At 38.6% G+C, this 13,788-nt stretch overlaps 1 protein-coding gene across 2 annotated transcripts in view; it reads right to left on the bottom strand.

Moving 5' to 3' along the window:
* CD200R1 (CD200 receptor 1) overlaps positions 1–8,230 on the bottom strand; it is a 41,582-nt gene extending 33,352 nt beyond the window's left edge. Inside the window, exon 1 of one of the 2 annotated variants that reach the window (XM_084986566.1) lies at positions 7,908–8,230. In XM_084986566.1, coding sequence (XP_084842692.1) covers positions 7,908–7,974 — 67 coding nt within the window. In that variant the 5' untranslated portion in view covers positions 7,975–8,230. 2 annotated transcript variants of the gene reach the window in all.
* Positions 8,231–13,788: the final 5,558 nt, after the last annotated feature.

Genomic DNA, 13,788 nt, shown 5'->3' with positions numbered 1-13,788 from the left:
AATCACTAAATAATTTATTTTTTATTTATTTATTTTTTTGCCATTTCTTGAGCCACTTTCCCGCAGCATATGGGGGTTCCCAGGCTAGGGGTTGAATCGGAGCTGTAGCCACCGGCCTACGCCATAGCCACAGCAACGTGGGATCCGAGCCGTGTCTGCAACCTACACCACAGCTCACGGCAACGCCGGATCCTTAACCCACTGAGCAAGGCCAGGGATCGAACCTGCAACCTCATGGTTCCTAGTCAGATTCCCACGATGGGAACTCCCGAAATCACTAAATAATTTAAACTACATATGTAGACACCCTGTTTGGAAAAATATCTTTACTGACTCACTGAACATTCTCAAATGGCATCCTTTGAACACACTCAGGCTTCCCTTATGTTGATAGAAAAACAATTAGATGCTGCTTTCTCCTATCTATGATCCTTTCTCCTGTCTTTGCTACCATACTTCTCCAATGAGTGGTCTGAACCCACAGCCCACTCCCTCCCAGCCCACTCTCTCTCCTTGATGTGAGCAATCTTGCGACTCCTACAACCTCCCATTCAAACCACAATTTTGCAGATCACCAACCCCTTTAAAGTCAAACTTTTGGCTTTTTTTCAATGCTTATACTCCTGGTTGCTTGACACATTTTGATGCTTTGACCACTCTCCTCTCCATCTAAAATCTCTTCCTTCGCCTCTACCATCGTCCCACACTTCTCCCTGTCTGTCTCCTCTGCCTTCTGCACAAGCCTGCCCATCTCCTCAGGCACCTTAATGAAAGTATCCCTCAAAGACCTGCCTGTTCCTCTTTCTCTTTACACTTTCTCTCACCATTTTCTCCCACCCCTAGAACTTCAACTGGGCCTCAGCACAATTGGTTTCTCCTTGTTTTACCACTCAGTCCCAGTTTAGCTACCTCTGTCCCTCATACATGTTGTTTGACTCTCTGGAGTGTTTGTTCATCCCCTCGACTCTCCTTGCCTAGCTGTTTTCTGCACATCTTCAGCTTAATCATCACTTCCACAGGACAGTCTTTCCTGACCCTCAGACCAGATGACACTTACCAGTTACACATTTCCAGGTCACCCTACATTTCTCTTTACACATTTCATGTTATTTAGCTGTTTGTGATTATTTATTTAATATCTACTTTCCTACCAGATTCTAAGTTCCATGAGAGCAGGATCTACATCTGTCTTGTTCAAGTATCTGCAGCATGAAGCACAGTGTTTGACACATGGCAGACACCCCCTTTACTTATCAACTGACATAAAAAACTAGCTTTGACTTATTTTTCTTAAATGAGAATCTCAGTCCTTAAGCTGCTATTTCTCTCCACTGGAATGCTTGCTGTTATTTCAAATATGTCACATCTAAAATTTTCCCATATATACTTGCCACACCCATTTTCCCCTCTATTTTTGGTGGTATGGAGGTGTTCCAAGCTCAGCTCATCTACTAGAAAGTTGGGTGATATCTTCAGTAATTCCTTAAACAATTCTGGGCTTTATTTACCCATGTATAAAATAAAAGAATTTAATTTGAAAGTTTCTAAAATACTTCCTGTCTGAAAGCTCTATACTTCTCAATAGTGTCATGCACTTCTTTAGTTCACAAATGAGGAAATTATGGTTTAAAGGCAACAAGTAATTTCATAAAGATGACATAGCTAGCAGTTAAAATTATGTCTCATGACAGACCTTTAAATTTGTTACAGAAATATATAAGAACCTAACAATGAGTGAAAGAGGAATGAGATTTTATTGAGGAAAATAAAGAGCAATGAAACATTTGATGCATGAATGTAATTTAGAAAGCCAAAAGGCATTAAATAGGAGTTCCTGCCTTGGAACAGTAGGTTAAGAATCTGACTACAGTGGCTCTGGTCACAGCTTTGGCTTGGATTCAGTCCCTAGTCCAGGAACTTCCATATGGCATGGGTATAGCCATTTAAAAAAAATACTTTTAATAATATATTCAATTTCAATATTCAGGACAATACAACCAACCAAATCAATATCAGTTGGTAAAAATGCAATGATATTAAAAAAACATAGACTAGAAGAAAGTTCCACTTCATTTATGGTCAAGTAAGCTTCTGCACATAACAACAACAAATTCTCAACAAAATATAAAAACAACTATCTGAGACTATTAGAGAGTGGGAAAAGCAAGAAGGTTCTTGAGGCGTATCAAACTCTGAAAGAAGGAAATGGCTTAGGTTGGGGGGTGTAGGTTTCCATATTTATCACTTCTGATCTCAGGGAAGGCTGTAGCTAGCATGACACTGGACAGCTAAAACTCTAGTAGTTTTCTGAAAAACATGGAGATAGATTTCAGGGCTACCTTGGTCTCTTGAAACTGAGAGAGGCAGAGGGCTCTAAATTCTGCATATAAATTGTATCCCCCTCTCTGGCTGACCCCAAGCCCCACATGGCAGGGCACATGTGACGCCAACTAGCTAAAGGTAAAAGCACTGAGATTTAAAATACTGTCCAAGAGAGTTTTAACCAAGTTAAATGTTTTAACCAAGTTAAATGTTTTCTGGAGGGAAAAAATCAACAAGGTAGTAAAACAAAATACAGTCTCTGAGATGCAATATTAGCAATCTAAATAAAGCTTAGATTGAGAACCAGAGAACCAGGAAAATGTAGCTTACTCTTAGGAGAAAAAAAAAAAACAAAGGAAGATCAACCTCAAACTGACCTACATACTACAGTTATCAGGCAAGGACCATAAAGTAGGTATTAAACTATGCTCAGTGTTTAATAGAGCCTATAAAAGAAAATGGGCTCACAATGAATGAGAAGACAGAAAAATCTCAACATAAAAAAACAAGTTACAAAATAAATGAAAGTTCTAAAATTAAAAATATAGTATCTGAAATAAAATATTCACTGGATGGCCTTAACAGAAGAGTGGAAATGAGAGAGGACGTTGTTTATAAACTTAAAATGATTTCAATAGAAATTATCCAATCTGAAGAGCAGAAAGAAAAAAAAAGAAAAAGACTGAAGAAGAAGAAAAAAAAACGTAACGGCCGCAGGGACCTACAGTAAAGTAGCAGAACTTCTAACATGGAAAATTGGGAGATAAAATATTTGAAGAAATAGTGATTAAAATTTCTCTAGGAGTTTCTGTTGTGGCACAGCAGAAATGAATCTGACTAGTAGCCATGAGGATTTGGGTTCAATCCCTTCTTGCTCAGTGGGTCAGGGATCCAGCATTGCTATGAGCTGTGGTGTAGGCCGGCAGCTGTAGCTCCAATTAGACCCCTAGCCAGGGAACTTCCATATGCTGTGGGTGTGGCCCTAAAAAAAAAATTCTCCAAATTTGCTGAAAAGCGTAAATTTACAGATTCAAGAATCTCAGTAATCCTCAAGCAGGATAAATGTGAAAATAACCATCCATAGACATATTATATGTGGTGAAAACCAACAATAAAGAGAAAATCTTTAAAGCACCTGAAAGTAATAACACTTTAGAGTCAGAGAAACAATGTTTTGAGTGTCTGCCAACTTCTCATCAGAGATGGTGAAACAACATTTTTAAAGTGCTTAAAGAAAAATAAAGTCAACGAGAATTCTATATCCAACAAAAATATGCAAGAATAGATATACAAGAAAGAAGCATATTCACATAAAAGGTAACTAAGAGAATTCCTCACCAGTAGACCTACACTGCTAAGATTATAATAGAAATTATTTAGGTTGACGGGAAATAACACTAGACAGAAACTCAGAAACTCAGGAAGGAGTGAAGAGCATTGGAAATGGCAGCTATGGTAGATATAGTCTGTGCACCCAGAATTCTATTCAAGGAATGGCTTTTGTTCCTGCTGCTAGAAGCACTATCAGTAGACAGCCTTCAGTTCTTAGCATCTTCAGAGATCACCTGTTATTTCACCCAGAGTCAGACCTTTCCCAGGGAGCCCACATCCACTGACAGATTTGGAGGTGTAAAGGCCAAGCCAGTTGGTGTCAATGCAGAGCCTCTCTGGAACCACTCTAACCCCAGAGCCCCCCATGGGGTCAAATGAGTGTGTCATGGTTGAGGCTGAAGGTGGACTTCTTCCTCTGCTCCCTTGTCCTTCTTTCCATGTGTTTCTTCCAAGAGTCCTCCCTAACAAATATTCTCTGCTTAAAACTCATTGTTTATGATTTATAACTATAAAAAAGTAATGGTTTGATTCTTAGGTACAATTAGCATCACACAGCCCTAATTTATCTCATAAACACAGATTGGCTCCCTAATCCACCTAGGAATTATCAAATGTGTATTGATGACAAGGGGGAAGAGACAAAGGTATACAGATGGTTACTGCATTTTAAACACTGTGCAGATTGATTTTTCAGATACAACATAAAACCAAGTGACAGCTGAGTTATTTTATTAACTAGCACCATTAACCAAAATACTCATGATCTTTTTGAGAATTTATCTACTGTGGAACTCTCTCATTTGTCCCCATTTCCTTATTTCTTTCCTCAAGCTTTTAGTATTCCTATATCCAACTTACATCTTATCCCTCAATTTCAGAGGAGTTTCTGTCCTTTTATTTAAAGTGAAGCACTCCATCTACACTGCAGGTTTTCTCCCTGCCCATCTCTTCTCAGATCTTGCTCCCTGTTGTACACAGGCAGAGATAATTATAACTCCTAGGACCCAAATCCAAAAATCTTCAGAGCTAATACTATTATTTTTGTCTCTATGTGTACTCTCTTTGTGCACTCCTCCACTCCATGAATAATTCACAAACTCTGACTTATGCTATACTGCCAAATACTCATAGGAATTTTTGTTATGTTTTTGCCCACTCTATACCAAAGTTACCATCTTCCTCTGAAAAGAAATATCCCTTCTCAACCACCAATGTCTCTCAGTGGTATCATGGGCCTTTCTAAAAATGGAAACTCAAGGGTAGGAGCACTTGACTTTGTTTCAAAATAAATCTTTACCAAGTGCCATTTCCATTAAATGAGATACTGCTGCCACAGTATTCTCGAAAATGTTTTATTATATTATTTTCCTGCCTAGTGTAAGTACTCAAGTTCCTTTGTTTAGTGATCAAGGACCCTTGAAATTCAGTCTTATTTCCGGTGATCATGTAACACACAATCTTTGTTTCATCAAGCTATGATATTATCAGAATGTTGCCTTTTCTTTCTCTCTCTTTCTCTCCCTCTCTCTCTCTCTTTTTAGCCACTCCCTTGGCATGCAGAAGTTCCCAGGCCAGGGATCAAACCTGTGTCACAGCAGCTACCTGAGCCACCAGTGACAGTGCAGGATCCCTAACATACTGCACCACAAGGGAACTCCGAACCACCTTGCTTCTGATCATGCTGCAATCTGCTCCACCCAATCTGTACCTCTGCCATTCCCCATTTATCCAAACTTATCATTTAAGCCCCAGCTCAAGACCCATCTCCTCCATAAAGCCTTCAGTCCCTCCAACCCACCATAATTTCTCCCATCTTTGGATTTTTACTAGGTTCATAGGCAATTTCAAGGCTGACTGATTTAAAGTTTTAGGTCTTTCAGCTCATTTAGGATTGCTAGTAATGATTAGGCCCTACTCACACACAAACACACACATTCACACACTCCATACACACTCAGTACTCTCGAGACTTTGGATTCATTTATTAACTGCTTAAGCAAATATGTTTAGAGGGAAACACACCTAAAATTATCATATTGTGTAAATTCACAACTTTCACAAATTAGGAAAGGAAGGGCAGACTGAAATTACTGAGGACAAACCCCTTCTTTTTCGCAATTGCTTTTAATCTCTTTTTCCATCTTTTGCAAACCTGATAAAGCTACCCATCAACCCCGCCTTATATCTCCTCTTCTTGTTTCTGCCTGCCCCCTACTGGAAGATCATTATAAATGGCCAAAATTAGCCCAAAGAAGAAAAAAAAAGTGGAATATTCCTATCAGTGACTTTTATACAAGATAGAATCATTTTGATCGGGACATAAAAATGTAATTTGAACACAAGAAAAATATTGACAAGAAAACAGGATAAAGGAAGAAAGAAGCAGCAGCCGTGAAGGGAATATGAGGGAAGGGGACTGGAAAGCCTTACTCTAGAGTGGATGATTAGAGCTGTTTTTTCTCTTTCAGGTATTTTCTTAATATATCTTGTCTATCAGTTATCACATTGACTGAATTTATAAGCAAATAAGTTATCAAAAAAGTAAATATATGTATTTTCTAATGACATGTTTTGCCCTGAAGTCATTAGTTTTGCTCCTTTGTGATTATGTCTTATATAAAAAGTGAATTATTTCTGTTTGGTGGTATTAACAACAAAGCAGTATTAGTAATAAGGACATAAACTCATGTCCCAAGTGCTTGGCATATCATTATTCTGAATTATTTCATGGTGAACTTATCATGCCATATCACCGTATTTTATTTGCTTTTCTATATCTTTATTCTAAACATTCTGATAACATTGTAATTATACAAGCACAGACTTCACAGATTTAACGTTTATAGTACCTCCTAGTTGTGGTTCGAAATAGTTTTAAAATTCAAACCTCTAAACCATGTTTTAGTCTTGATTTTTTTTCCTTTATGCAAAAATCATAGTGCAACTTGAGATAAATAGCTCCTTGCCTAGCTGACACTCCCTGCCAAGTTGGGTTTTACACAGGTTTCTGTAAAAACTTTCTACAACAAGATCTCAACTGTTGAAAAATTCAGATCACTTGATTTTTTTTTAAGTGAGTAGATACTCCATTCAGTTTGTAACTAAACATTGGCTTTAGTGGTGCTTGTTAGTGAAAAGCATAATAGCTAAATAAAGAGGAAAACTTCCTATTCAAATGTTTAGTGATGCTTAGAGATGTATATTATTACTGAGTGTGACTCTGTCATATACTAATAGTGTAGCCTTGGACAAGTCATTTCACCTTGATGCCTCAGTTTCTACCTTTGTAAAATGGAGACATGTCTTCTATGCCTACTTTACTCCTGTGTAGATCAAAGGAGAGAAAGTATGTGAAAATTCTCCATAGAAAAGAACGCTCATACAGTAATACAGTTACTGTATTGAAGGGTGGAAAAGATTGAAGGGTGGAAAAGCAAATATTTAGCTAGAAGACACAATATTTTAAAGTCATTTGTATGAGAAAAAAATAACTTTTCTTCTTTCAATTAACAAACTCTAAAATTTAAAACCAAATGTTTCCTTGCAGCTGCTCCCATTTACTAAAAATGAAACCTGAAAACTACCTCCCACATCAACTCCTCCCAACCCTCTACAGTGAAACCAGGACACCCCCACAATAGCCCCAAGTTCTCCACAACTTCTGCAGGAAACTAGATGTTGAAGAATGTGTCTTTTAACCCAGAAAATGTCTCTGGCAGCCCCCACATGTTAAAGATAAATACAGATCTGCATTACAAACGTATTTCAAACTTCTGAATATATTATATTTTAAAAAGCACCTGGTCATCAAAAGTGATAAGAAAGCAATAAATTTTCCTAATTTATACTGTTCACAATATGAACATAAATGGGTTGGGATGATTATTCAAGTTTTTTAAGAAAAGGAAATGAAAATAACTTCATTTTCATCAGATGACTTGGATAGTTACTAGAAATTAACTGAGTCTGTCTCCTTTCAAAAAAGGGGGAGGGGGAATAAGGAAGTGGGCAGGGGGGCAAATTATAGAGGTATGCACAGTGTAGTAGGAAACTAAGTAAAATAGTTAAACAAAGAGGAAAATAAGAATAACAATAAAGCAAAATAAATCTAGGAGGAAACCGCTCCCCCATATTTCTGATTGCAGTTATCGTGCGTTGCTCCCCAAGAAAGCAAAGAAAGCTCAGGAAAAGCTGAGACCAGCTTTCTCACCAGTCATTCTCCTCTCACCATCCCAAAGAGAATTCACACTTACCAGCAACTAAGAAGAGAGTCAAACTCAGTAGTAGCTGAAGATCAGAAGTTACCCAAGTGCAGGGCATTTCTGTTTTCTTATTTTCTGACCTTCACTCAACACTGTTCCTCCACACAGGTGTAAAAAGAGCTATGGACATGGTGAGGCTTTCTTTGGTCGACTTCTCCAGGAAGTGCTGGATCCTCTTAGCCCATTAGCAACATGATACTCTTTTCCTCCTACCCCCTTCCTTCAATTCTATGTGTTTCAGCCTGATTAGTAACTTGGAACAGAAGAAACTCTTCTCTGGAACTTGACACAGCAATAGATTTCCTGTATGAAGCACTGAACCAAAGACGGAGGAAGCAGATTGACTGAGTTATCTTTCAGCTCATTGGTCTTCCTCTCACTTCTGCTGTACATAGATAAACTTTACAGTGAGGCATTGAACATGCCCAAGATAAACCGATTTGCCTAAACTTAATTTAAATAGCAAAACAGGATATTTATCTATATTTGGCCCATCCCTATAAATTTCCCCTATAAATAACTTTTAGAAGCTTTCTCCGAGTTGAAGAGATATCTAGCCTCAGTAATCAAGTTAGTAATAAAAAGATTTTCCCTTAAAATTCTCATGTGATTACTCTCTATAAGGGAGTAGCATATAACTCAAGAAGCAACCTCAATGTATTACTTTCCTATTACTGCTACAAATTACTACAAACTAAATGGCTTTAAACAACACATAATATTTATTCATAGTTCTAAAGGTGTGAAGTTCAAAACAGATCTTACAGAGCTAATATCAAGTGTTGGTAGGGCTGTGTTTTTCTAGATACATGGGGAGAATCTGTTCTTTGTCAATTCCAACTTCTAGGAGTCACCTGAGTTCTGTGTCTAATGGCTGCATAATTCCCACCCCTGTTCCTTTGCCACATCTTCTCTGATGGTAACCCTCCTACCTCCCCCTTATAGAGATCTTTGTGATTGTATTGGACCACCCGGATAATCCAGAATAATCTCCCCATCTCAAAATCATTAACTTAATCACATCTGCAAAGTCCTTTTTCCCATGTGAGGCTACAAATTTGCAGGTTTCAGAGGTCAGGGCATGGACATTGTGTCAGGGGAGCATTATTCTGGCTTTCACAGTTCAGTACTTACTTCCATTCACTTTCTTGTTTGAAGAGCTAGCTTGATCATTTGAACTAAATTACAAATAAACACTCATCTTTAGTTGCCACACATCTGAAACTTAACACTTTCAAAAAAAAAAAAGTCCATGATTTTCTTTTCTGCAGAAAGTTTCCTTTGTGTCGTATATTATATTTCAGATATAAGTGATATCATATGGTATTTGTCTTTCTCTTTCTGACTTACTTCACTCAGGATGAGAATCTCTAGTTCTATCCATGTTGCTGCAAATGGCATTATTTTGTTCTTTTTTATGGCTGAGTAGTATTCTGTTGTATATATACCACATCTTCCTAATCCAATCATGGACTTGGAGAATAAACTTGTGGTTGCCAAGGGGGAAGGGGAGGGACTGGGAGGGACTGGGAGCTTGGGATAAATAAATGCAGAATGTTGCCTTCGGGATGGATTAGCAATGGAATCCTGCTGTGTAGCACTGGGGAACTCTGTCTAGTCACTTATGATGGAACATGTAACATGAGAAAAAAGAATGTATACATGTAAGTGTAACTGGGTCACCATGCTGTACAGTAGAAAAAAGATACATATAAATAAATGATAAAAAAAAAAAACTGCCTTAATGTGACTATTCATATGCATTTAGATTATGTTTGGGAGGAAAAAACTCCTCTGTGCACTAAGAATTTTCTACCCTAAGGCAAAACAAACAAACAAACAAAAAACCTCTCCAGGAAGAGGACAAGGGCATTGCACACAGGAAAAAAAGTTAAACAACATGCATTTTTTTTTCTTTAAGTTAGCAGTTGCCTCTTGCCAAACAGTAAACTATATATATTTTCTTTCTTCCCCTTCTCAAGCTTTCCTTCCAGTGAATCAATTTAAGTGAAATCCGGTGTTTATGGGTATGGACTACGAAGAGACTGTGGGTTGAGTCTCTGCTGGGCAATAGTCAAAAGATACTAGGCAATTCTCTTAAGTCTATAACCTATTTTTTCCATTTAATTTTATACTGACATGAGCATGTTCTCATGTCATCAAAAATTCTTGATGATTATTTACTTTAATGCTTGTTTCATGATACAGCCAAAACTAAAGCACAGAAGGATTACATGATCTGCCTGAGGTCCCAAAGTGACTTGGTGACACAGCTGAGAGTTAAATTCATGTTTCATGTTTGCCAGCCCAGTGTTCGTTTCACTCAACTCCTCTGGTTTGAAATATCAGGCAACAACTTTCATAGACATCTTCCATGCACTCATCTCAGGTTAGACCACAGTGCACAATCAGCAGTTTAAGAGGCAAATGAGTAGTGTCAAAAACCAGAGAATTCTCAAAGTAGATTTGACAGGATGAGACTTTATCTTCTCACTGCTTTTTACCTTCCATCTCCAAACTCACTCCCTCAACCTCCCAACTCCCACCTTTATCTCTTATGCAGAGCAAGTATTTGGAAGAACAATAAAGAGACCAGGAGTTTGTTAGCATAACCATCCACCAAAGATATGCCATAAACTTTAACAGAATAAGAGAAAAAATGTGCTTCTCTAGTAAATGCATATGTCTGAAAAATCTAAAGGACCCACATACTCTTTAAGTGTACCCCTAGGGCACAAGGATCCAAAAGGCAGAGCAATAGACATAAACAAAATCAAGAGAGAGGTGCTGCTCAAACCAGAAACTCAAATCTTTTATTCCACCAGTTTTCCAACTCCTCTTCAGTACTACCAATTACAGATCAGTGTACGCAAGAGACAACATTATGCTGGTTAATGTTGCAGTAGCCAAAACAAAAAGGCCTAGTAAGCTTTAGAAGTTAGAACTGCTTTAAGACATAATGACTCCAAATTTGCACGGATGATTTACTCAGAAAATGGTTTATCTGCCTGTAACTGCTTCTGAAGTAAACTTCTTTGTCAGGTGTATTTCTTTGCCTCCAATGTCAGATTCATGCTTAGCCCTAACTGAAGCCAAGTAAGAAGAGGGTGTCTTGCCCTTGAACCTCCTCCCCATTGTATAAAAGCTTTGCATGGATCCTGAATATTTACTGCACAGACTTGAATGGCTTTTTATTTCTGCCCTTTGTTCTTCACTGCTTGCCCTTTCACCTCCTAGATTTGAGTCTTGACTGCCTGCTGCTCCTTCCTTAGCTGAATTTATATCTTTGCAGAAATGAGCCAATACCTACTTGCTTTGTCATTTTTACCCTCTGTGAGATTTCTGGCTTAGATATGTGGCCTGACTTACCTTTCCATATACATGTGCAAGTCTTAATTACATGTGCTCACACAAACTCATTGGCACACTACTAAGCACTTAGTTCCAAATTCTTCAACTTACCCTGTCCCACTGCTACCCAAGTACTAATGCAGCAATTTCCATGGAGGTGAAAGAACAATGTCCAATAGTATGAAGAATTTCTTTTTTTTAATTACTCAATGAATTTATTACATTTATAGTTGTACAATGATCAATGACTGCTCAGCATTTGGTTGTAAATTTTGTTGTTTTTACAAGAGAAGTTGAGCTCCAGTCCTTCTATTCCACCATCTTAATCCCATCCATATGAAGAATTTCAAAGAGCTCAAACTCCACCACACTCCGCTCTCTGTTTTACTTTCTCCCTGCCCTCATGGTATAGTGGTTAGAGATCTGCAGCTAATGAATTACCATAGACACACTATAATTCAATGTATGGTTGCATAAAATGGTTGTTCTCCTGGCTGTATCCTATCTCCCTGTTCCCTAATTCACCTCTCACCAATGTTCCCTGACCCAAGCTCTGACCCATCTGAAGTTCTGGATCTTCTTCCATGCACAATCATTAAATATACTAATGAGTAATTTAAGAGAGCCTCACAAAATCTATATTTCTATTTTTTACATTTTACTATGTCATTGATATTTACTTTGAATATTTTCACTTCCCATACACAGTTGGTGCTATACCTCCATAACTCTGTTTTAGAAGTTAGACAAACCTGGAGTTCCCATCATGGCTGAGCAATTGGCGAATCCACCTTGTATCCATGAGGACACGGGTTCGATCCCTGGCCTCGCTCAGTGGGTTAAGGATCCAGCGTTGCCCTGAGCTGTGGTGTATGTCACTGAAGTGGCTTGGATCTGGCGTTGCTGTGGCTCTGGCGTAGGCCAGCAGCAACGGCTCCAATTAAACCCCCTAGGCTAAGAACCTCCATATGCTGCAGGTGCAGCCCTAAAAGGTCAAAAGACAAAAAAAGGAAAGAAAGAAAGAAAGAAAGAAAGGGAAGGAAAGAAAGAGAGAGAGAGAGGAAGGAAGGAAGGAAGGAAGGAAGGAAGGAAGGAAGGAAGAAAACGAACAAACGAAAGAAAGAAAGAATCTCACTCTTAGTTATGAGGCAACTTACTGCCTATTTTTTTAACTCTGTTTTGATTCTATTCAAAATCTATTCTATTTGATTCCTAAATCTATTCATCTATTCACCTACTCTTTTTTTCCATTTGGGCGCTCTTACAATCTCATAGTTTGTCTATTTTGAAGAAGGAGGCAGAGAGAAAGAAAGGGATAAGGAAACTGTGTCCTGTCTCCAAACATTATTTGCAGTAAGGTCTCTCTCTGCTGCCCCCTGGAGAGAATTTGGTAAAACCAAAGCTAATGCTTTTACAAAGAGCAAATTCAGCAGCAGCTACACGTTGAGATTTTGATCACAAAGTATAACATCCTAAACATCGTACATTTATTTATATCTTCCAGTTGATATAACAAACTCATTAAACATAACAAATGACTACTCACTGAATAATGTAGATGTTATAACCTAAAGAAATACCACTAAAAAAATAATGAATCTCCTGAGATGCCAGGATGGCTTAAGACACAGTGAAGAGATAGATGGGTTGATGAATGAATAGATGGATGGATGATGGATAACAGATAGATTCCAGGGAAATTTGAAATAGATTGTCACAGGTTGGGTACCCTGAAGAGTAAACCCTGAAATGGAATTTAAGGTGAAGGATGGTTTTTAAGGAGTAACCCTGGATCATCCATCCCTTGTGGAAATGAAGGGATAGAAACTGGTGTGGGCAGTAGGAGAAGTCAGATTTTAAGGTTGGCTCACAACAGGCTCAGCTAAGTCCATGGAGCTTGAACTGCTCTTTGGACTTGTCATCTTTGGGGCTAAAAAGTCCGTCTTTATACACTCTTGCATCTATCAGTCTCATTGGCTCAGGGAAGGGGCATGACCTTGGGTGAGGGAATCCATAGAAGGGGCCAACTTCTGAGCTAAGGATGACACTATCAACACTGGAGCAATGAAGTTCCGCATTGACGGGAATCAAGTAGTGCCTCACAGTGTCTGCTGGATTGATAAACTCTGGGAAGTAAACTATTCTAACTCTGGTTTCAAGTACAGTGGTATCCCAGTCAATCAATTATGTTTCATTCCCAAACAACCAAATTAATGAATAGAAATCTTTTTGAAAATTTAACCTTGGAGAAGCTCTGCATTAAGATGCCTGTGAAATGAGGGCCCACCCACACCACGCTTTCTTCCCCCTTCCACCTCCCACCACTCGACTTCCCAAGGAGACACAGGACATGGGAGAGGGGGAGGAGTATGGGCCTGAGGAAAATTCCTTTCCCGTGGCATTAGAAAGAGGCACAGCTGGGGGTCCCCCCACCCATTTCCCCCTCCTTTCAAACTCCTGCCGGGCCCCTCAATCAGTGTTTGTGCCTCCTCCTTCCCCTTAGGCACCCCTCGGTGAATCT

This window comes from Sus scrofa, chromosome 13, assembly GCF_054392235.1.
Source record: "Sus scrofa isolate SSC_HxYL_T2T_F1_AM1 chromosome 13, Sscrofa_HxYL_maternal_Yorkshire_Landrace_v2.0, whole genome shotgun sequence".
NCBI lineage: Eukaryota > Metazoa > Chordata > Mammalia > Artiodactyla > Suidae > Sus > Sus scrofa.
The sequence above is the reverse complement of the archived record's forward strand: the minus strand, read 5'-3'. Positions and strand labels throughout refer to the sequence as shown.